This window comes from Scleropages formosus, chromosome 4, assembly GCF_900964775.1.
Source record: "Scleropages formosus chromosome 4, fSclFor1.1, whole genome shotgun sequence".
NCBI classification, from domain to species: domain Eukaryota; kingdom Metazoa; phylum Chordata; class Actinopteri; order Osteoglossiformes; family Osteoglossidae; genus Scleropages; species Scleropages formosus.
The window spans coordinates 23,456,836-23,465,128 of NC_041809.1; the positions used below are offsets into that span (position 1 = coordinate 23,456,836).

The 8,293-nt window shown below is 46.8% G+C and overlaps 1 protein-coding gene across 1 annotated transcript in view; it reads right to left on the reverse strand.

Moving 5' to 3' along the window:
* grik1a (glutamate receptor, ionotropic, kainate 1a) overlaps nucleotides 1-5,026 on the reverse strand; it is a 34,880-nt gene extending 29,854 nt beyond the window's left edge. The window contains exon 1 of the mRNA XM_018755387.1: nucleotides 4,960-5,026. Coding sequence (XP_018610903.1) covers nucleotides 4,960-5,002 — 43 coding nt within the window. The 5' untranslated portion in view covers nucleotides 5,003-5,026. The remainder of the gene's footprint in view (nucleotides 1-4,959) is intronic.
* Between the last annotated feature and the right edge of the window lie 3,267 nt (nucleotides 5,027-8,293).

Consider the following 8,293-nt stretch of genomic DNA (forward strand, 5'->3'; position numbering starts at 1 on the left):
CCAGATTGAGACCTTCAAAGCAGCTCACTCTCCTGTCACATAGAGGGCCAAACCACAGGGGCCCAGAGAGTGGGGGCATCTCTCTATACTGCTAGGGGGGCCTTACTGGTTCTAGTGGATTGGAGATAATAAAGCACAGCTTTTTGGCTTTTCCCCTCTAAACTGTTCAATTACATTCAATTATGCAATTTACTATAATTTATAAGAGGGGTGCGGTGGCACAGCGGTGCAGCGGCTTTGGCTGCGTCCTGCTCTCTGGTGGGTCTGGGGTTCAAGTCCCACTTGGGGTGCCTTGTGATGGACTGGCGTCCCGTCCTGGGTGTGTCCCCTCCCCCTCCGGCCTTATGCCCTGTGCTGCCGGGTTAGGCTCCGGCTCCCTGCGACCCCGCATGGGACAAGCGGTTTCAGATGATGTGTGTGTGTGATTATAATTTATAATGCAAATACGATTTATAAAGAGAATAATTTATAAATGTACTAATTCTGTTCAGAAGATATTGCTAATCCTACACTTGCAGCTAACAATGGAGAAACAAGCTCCCAGAAATCTGTGCATTAATCAAACCCATCTGTTCACGCATGGATAGGAAACATATGCCTGTTTGTCCACGTGTGTGTGAGAGCCACCAGCCTGTGACCGAAATGAAAAGACAGGCTGATTTGCTACCCTTACAGTATTCCATGACACACCTGAAGGGCAGCAGCTTCCATTAAGCCTGTGAAACAACACATTGACAAAATAGCTGAGAAAAGCAAATGCATTAGGGCAGCACAACTGTCCTCACCTATCCAAGCATAAGAAATTGTGGCCACGTGTTTTTGCTTACAAGACAATGGATGAGGTGCATCTGTACACAATATCTAAAAAATAATTAAATATTTCATTGAAAAGCACAGTCTCAGTGAGTTTGCTCTTTTTGGAGAGCAGGAAACATCATGTTTAGAGAACTAGAGAGAGGCACCCAGCTTGAATTACTTCCAAAGATTTAAACTGCACCCTGCAATGGACTCATGTCCCATAAAGGATGTACCCCCCACTTGCCCTGCTCCCAGTGATTCCTGGATGGGCTCTGGATCACCACAGTCCGATTATTATAACGTATTTAACGAAAGTGAGTGAGTGAGTGAGTGAGTGAGTGAGTGAGTGAGTGAGTGAGAGTGTTAATCTGCATGAGAAAAGGTCACTTTTTATAGAAACCTTCACTAATCTATGAGACGCTGCAATGCAGCATACTTTCCTCAGACCGCGGTTTCCATGTGGAGATGCTTCTCAAATCGTGGAGTTTCAGAGTGCCTGAAGTCAGTCTGAAAGCCCACTGCAGCGACCACCACCAGCTTTCCTTTCTGATCATGCCCAGCGAGCAGCAAGACTTCAGCTGTGTGCATTCAGCCTTCAGCTTGTCCCAACTGACCCCCAATGTCAAAATCCTCCTGGCTCCTATTGTCTGAACTCATCAGACTTCCGGAAGACTCTGTAGGCAAGACTGAGCTGGTGTCAAGACACAAGCCTTGCATACAGAATCCAGGTTTCTATCAGTCACAGAGAGGAGCTTCGCTCACCCTTCCTGCAGAATGGAAGTGTGGAAATCTGAGCGGCTTCCTTCCTGTCTCTCCCAGGCACCAGCGCTCGCACAACTCTGTCTCGACCCAGCAACAAAATTCAGGCAGAACGACATAAACGGCACAGCTGAAATGGGTTCGCCGCCTCAGGCGTTTTCTGTTTATTTCATTTTTGTTTTTTTAATGTAGTGTGGCATAGATTAATTTCTGTGGTTCGAGAACATAAACCACAGACAGCGTGTGGTCGCCCCACTGCACAAACAGTGCTGAGAGAGGTCACTGTTTTGGTTTTGTCCTGGACCTGAATCCAACTGTTATTGGTGGCAGACCCCTGTCTTACACAGTGGCATCGCTCACTCGAACCAGGGGCCCACAGAGATCCCCTGGCCCCTCCCTGTTGGACCCACATTACCCCTGAGTAATATCTGTCCTCCTGGCAGCAGGTTTAATGAAAGCCCTCCTTATGCACCAGCACTGAGCAGTTGTTGATGACTACTTTTACTGTGTCAGAAGAACATCATGACAACAGCTAACCTACTTGATACTGAGCAATGCAGGGGTGTCTTAATCAGATTTTTTTTTTGGCCAAGAGCCACAATAATTACTGTAAACTGGCCCAAGGGCCAGATGTGTAAAAATCATAGCAAGTGCCATACCTAAACTATCTGACTGCTATGTCTAAAGTGAAAAATTAGTTTTTTAATTGTACAGTATTTTGTTTTGGTGTAGTGTGTTTCTAACTATAACTGTTTTATCATGTGTTTCAATAGGATTTATAGGATTTATGGTAGGTACAGCATACAGTATATTAATAATTTTGTAGATGTTCTAGCAGGGCCACATTGCATGAAATGGTGGGCCACACATTGGACACCTAAGGAATAATATGTCTGAGCCATTGAAATCCATTAGCGTAAGCACAACAATATTGATATTTGTGAAAAAATAAAAATATCTTAATTTTTGTTACAGATAAACAAGCCACGGTCCTCTTTCTCATTCCGGATAATGGAACAAAGCATTTTGTAGCACAAGTGTAACCCAGTGAGGTGTAAATCAGGTCCCATTAGTGCTGTGTATTACTCTTTTGAGTACTATTGCTGATATTTTTAGTACCAGTACCTCTTTTTATACCTATTTGGGATCATTGTAAAATCATACAGATGTCATTAATGCCTGTGCTCCAGAGCACGTTAAACTCAAAAAGCTGTCCCCCACATGGGATTGCTTATATCTGAATGGTAACTTTAAAGAGCTCTTCCATATGTTCAGCAAGTCCTTCATACCACCCCGTACCACACCACACCACACCAACTACACCACACGGCACCGCACCACACTGGCGACAAGGCATAGACCCGTTTTCAACTTTAATCTGAGATGAACTTCGCCAGCGGAAGTTAAATGTCTGCTCACAGCATTGTCCATTATTTATTCCATCTATTTTATTTAGCTGATGCTTTTCTCCAACGTGACCTACAATGTGAAGCCACTTTGAACAACGTGCCAATTCTTATACAGCTGTTACATCCGAAAACAGAGAAAAATGGAAAAGGTGGCAAATACTAACAGCACCGTAGCGCCAGGCTTTTACAGAATCTAACCATTGATGGTTGTGTGAGTTATTATCCTTTTTTTCTGAGTGTGACTTAAGGTAAAAATGACTTTAGATTTTCCAGTAATATTTACATTTATTCATTTAACTGACACTCATACTACTCATAATTGTTTAACCATTTACACAGCAGGCTGGGGAACTTTTATTTGAAGAGTTCAGGCTAAGTACCTTGACCAAGGGTACTAAAGAAGCAGGACATGGTATTCCAGGGTGTTTGTGGAAGTGACCAAGGGGAAATTTGACAAATTCAGTGTTAGGGGAAGAGAAGTAAAACCAGAGCTTTCCGAAAAAAAAGCAGATTATAGTGGGTTATGCCGAACAGCTCCTGGGGGAAGATTTAGTGTGTTGCACCGAACTGCACGGGTTAAACCGGATGGATGTGGCGCGCGAAGGCGAACGGGCACCCCACACAGCGCTACGTGGGCATACACTGTGGTAAAGGACACGGTGGGCTTCTCGGGGTCCAACACACCGCCATAGCATAACGAGGGTTCCTCTCTGTGCTCCAGCAAACAGCCAAGCTGCCGACAAATATTCACTCGTTTGGATATGTTTACCGGGAAAATGTGGAGTAAATACCAAAGGGTACCACAGGGTAGTATTCGAACCAGCTGCGTCCTCCGAGTCCAAAGTTAGCCGTTCTAATTAGTGACCACGTATACATCTGCTAGTGGCCACATGGCCCGTGCGTGTGTGTCCCGCGGAGTTACAGCATAACTCCATAGCGAGTGGTGGCAATATTTACCTCGCGCGTTGTTACGCTGTTCAGCACCGCGCGCCTTACTGGCCGGGTGTTCTTGGAGCAGCGCTGTCTGCCCCTAACGAATAAGGGATAGCTGACGGAAACTGTGTTTTTGTTTGTGTGGGGTGAGCACCCCTGCCTAACCCCCAGAGTTTCCGGGATAGGCTCCAGATGACCGCGACCCTGCTCAGCACAAGCGCTTGTTGAAATTGGATGGATGGATAAGTGACGGAAAAGGTTCTATGCAAACATACTGGAAGAGTTCAAACGGACAACATCTTCTTTAATAAATTAGAAATCCCTTAAACATCTGAAAACATCTGTAACCAAATTTAAAAAATGGCCTCTCTGTACTGCGGTTATTATACGAGCGTATTGTGTGTAATTATGTTAGTCGTGCTCCTCGGTCACTTTCATATCATGTATTGCAGTTTACAAAATTAAAAAAGCTGCAGCTGTGTAATAAAACACACGGTCAGTGCGCATTTATATTCACAAGGGCTCTTTTACAAGGTCCTATGGAAAGTGCGCAGTAACACTGACTGACTGTAGGCTATAAATGACAATGTACACACTGCACATATAACAGTGAGTGTAATGTCTCCAAATGTAACAGCCGTTCGACACGGACGCTTTGTTTGTTTATTCAGGTCGGTGTCTGTGCACTGGAACGTTCTGCTTTAAAATAGATCTAGATATAAAAAAGCCACCACTATATGAAGATAATCACCTGTGTGTGACATTGGTCACAGCTGGGTTTTTCGAAAATAATTTGAGAAAAGCGGATGAAGAACGGAGGAGAAGCGCAGTTCTCCAGTCACCCTTTCCGAGCAAAGTTTGAGGAGATGCGCGGCGTGGTGGAGGCGCTTGACTTGCCACCTCGCGACGCCGGGCACGTGCAGTAGTAGTAGCGTAAGGCATATAATACTGTACTCAGTTTGCGAAGAAAGTGAATGAGGAGATGAGATGAGGCATGAGCGCGCGTCCAGGAAACTGCTCTGCGTGGCGTGACAGACACACTCGCGATGCACACACTCACCGATCCGGAGGACTTGCTGTGCGCTGGGACACAACTCCAGCATGAAGTGCAGGAGGCAGAGCAGCAGCCCCCCCCTCCTCCTCCGCCTCCTCCGCCTCCTCTCGCTGCTCCCGCAGTCGCGCTTCTCCCCGGCCATCGCTGCGCTTTCCTTCATGCCCCAACTCTGCCGGTCCCGCCACGCGTTCCGCAAAGGAGCTGCCCTCCAAACACCATCGCGTGTGTGTGTGTGTGCGCGTCTGGGTCCGTTGCTCTGAAGGAAACACGGCGGCTCTGCGCAGCGCTCTCTACCCCATTGCACAAAGCAAAGCAGTGCTAACGGGGCCGCTCCGCCCGCTACACACCGCACGACACACTCCTTACTCTCACTCTTCCTCTTCTGTCTAGGACAGCAGTAAGAAGTGGCGAGGGGTAGGGCTTGGGGGTGGGGGGGGGCGTCCGGTGCTCCGCTGCTCCGCTGCGGGGGGTCCACGCGTAAATAAAGTAGTAATAAACCAGGCGCGTGCGAAGGCGTGATTAAAACCGGCAGCAGATTCACCCCAACCCGCCTCCGGGGCTCGGACTCCAACAATGATTATGTGTGTGTGAGTGCTCATCATATCTAGTCTTCCGAATTACCCTTAAATCAGATTACCGGCATCTGTGGGGGTGGGGGGTGGGGGGGTTAGTCCGTACCGAAACGGGCACCCGGCGGCATAGTGTTTAGGGCCGTTTCATTCACATTTACATTTATTCATTTAGTAGATACTTTTCTCCAGAGCAATTTACATCTCAGAGAAAGAAAAAATATGATGAGTGCACTACATGAACATAAGGGACATACGGTTTCCCTGCACTCCGAAGGTTGCTGGTTCGAATCCCCTTACTGTCCTAGCACCCTTGATTAAGGTACTTATCCTGCACTGAGAAAATCACACACATTTTCAGAACCGCTTGTCCCATACGGGGTCACGGAGCCTACCCGGCAACACAGGGCGTAAGGCCGGAGGGGGAGGGGACACACCCAGGACGGGACGCCAGTCCGTCGCAAGGCACCCCAAGCGGGACTCGAACCCCAGACCCACTGGAGAGCAGGACTGTGGTCCAACCCACTGCGCCACCGCACCCCCCCACTGAGAAAATCGTAACTAAGAATATGCTGGTGTGTCAATGAGTACATGATTGTGATATTCATTATCTCACATTATTATAAGTCACTCTGGGCGATGAGGTCAAATAAGTAACAATAATAACAACTAGAACTTTCTGTGTGTTTCGCAGTGCGCATCACACGGAGCCGGTGTTGTGTCCTCCTAGTGAAGGCTACGTTCGAGGTGTGTGACGCTGATTCCTCGTCCGTGGAGCGACGGTCGAAGCAGGACGGACGCACACTTCCACGAAGCATATACTCACAGCGCTGGAATTTCCCACATCTGGGTAATATTTATTTAACTATACAAACTGCATTTTTACTAGGGTTACCTGAATTCGAAATCTTAAGACTTAAGCTGTTTTTTTTTTTAAATACAGTTTTCCATTGATTTTTTTTTCTGCAGTAGGAAAAATATGAAACGTGCTGCTGGTATTATACGAAGGTTGTCATATTAGACATTTTGCTTCCTAATCCTGCTGCTCACATAAACTTTTCCGTTTTTCTTAATAATGATGATTACAACAGTAATAATCTTTGTTTTATGTGGAGCCGTTACTTAAAGCAGCTTTTGAAAACGTTTTCGAGGAAAGAATATGTATCGGTTACAGCTTTAACGCAGTTCATGATAAATGCCAGCATTTGAAAAATGGCAAGAGTAAGAAAATCACATTTCGGCACTGCTCTCTTCGGACGGCGGTTCATCACACTCAGTCTGTGTGGAGGTGGCATGATCTCTCCTTCTCTCGGTCGCTCTCTCTTTCTGTCTGTCTCTCTCTTTCTTTCTCTTTCGTTCTGTCTCTCTTTCTCTCTCTTTATCTTTATCTCCCTTTCCCCCCTCTCCCTCTCCCTCTCCCTCCCTCTCTCTCTTTCTCTCTCTCTTTTTTGTCTCCCTTTTTCTCTCTCTGTCTCTTTCTCTCCATCTCTCTGTCTGTCTCTCTCCCTCTCTCTCTCCCTTTCTCTCTTTCTCTATCTCTCTCTCTGTGTTCGCGTAGGTTTCTCCCACAGTCCACAGACACGCGTGTTCACGCCGACTGGACTGGGGAGCAGCATATCCCTTAGCGACGCTTCACGAGCACCCCCTTCGCGCTGTACTGGGGGACCCTTACATACTGCCATTCCAGTATAGGGTCCGGACTGCCGTGACCCTGACTTGAACAAACTCAATTTTAATTTAAAAAAATACGAGTAAGTAAATGAGTAAATAAGTGAAAATGAGTGAAAGGGGCTTCGGAGAAACGCGCCTGCTAAATGAATCGATGTAAATATCGGTAGAGAATTGTCCTAGGATGAAAGATTTAGACCGAGAATGGCAGGACAACGCAGTCTACACATAGCGATCGTGCATTTTCTGTGCACGCGACGTGCTGGTGCAAAAAAAGCAGGACCTCAGTCGTGTACCCTTCAGTTGTACAAAGTTTTGTGAGCATTTAATGTCAAGAAGGTGCAGCTCGAGATTGCCGAGACAGTTACTTTGATGTCCGCTCAGATGTACTCAGTACTGTGGATGTGCGGTCGATCTGAGGGTCAACACAAGAGGGCACGTGACGTGAGCGAGTGGGAAGGTGTATTATATATGAGTGCGCGTGAAGTAGCAGGGAGCCTCGCGTGGAGCCCGCGGAACTCTGAGGAACGCGACGCGTCACGAGCCAAACTTTATGAAGAGAAACGAAGAAGCGCAAGACAGGAGTTGCGCCATTTAAACGCAACAGTTGAGATTCCCGAGAGGGTATCGAGAAGGGATGGCAAAATATATCAAACTTCAGAGGTCCTTAACTTAGGGCAATTCGGCGCTGTGCAGTTTGAGTTTTCTGAAGCCAGATTGAAAGGGTTCGAGAAAGGTTTGTTGCAATTAAGCGATCGTTCCGAGGTTTTCACAAGGAAAGCCAAGTTAAATGCATTTCTCATAACAGTCAGCACCCAAGTACAAAAATACAGCACATCCATGGATTTTTCTTACTTTTCAACGTGTGCGTTTGGGTGACGGTCAGACCGCTTGTTCTCTGGCGCCATCTGCTGGGAAGCGCCCGAAAAACAAACAAGAGTCGTCGCCAGTGTGCAGCGCCATCTAGTGTTTGCGCTGATGACGTTACTAAACTCTTCGACAGCGCTTGTCAGGTCAGGTCACACTAACTGGCTTCCCAGAATCTCATTTCTTAAGACAGTGAAATAAAGACAGAGTTCAACATAAATTAAGTAACAAATTTA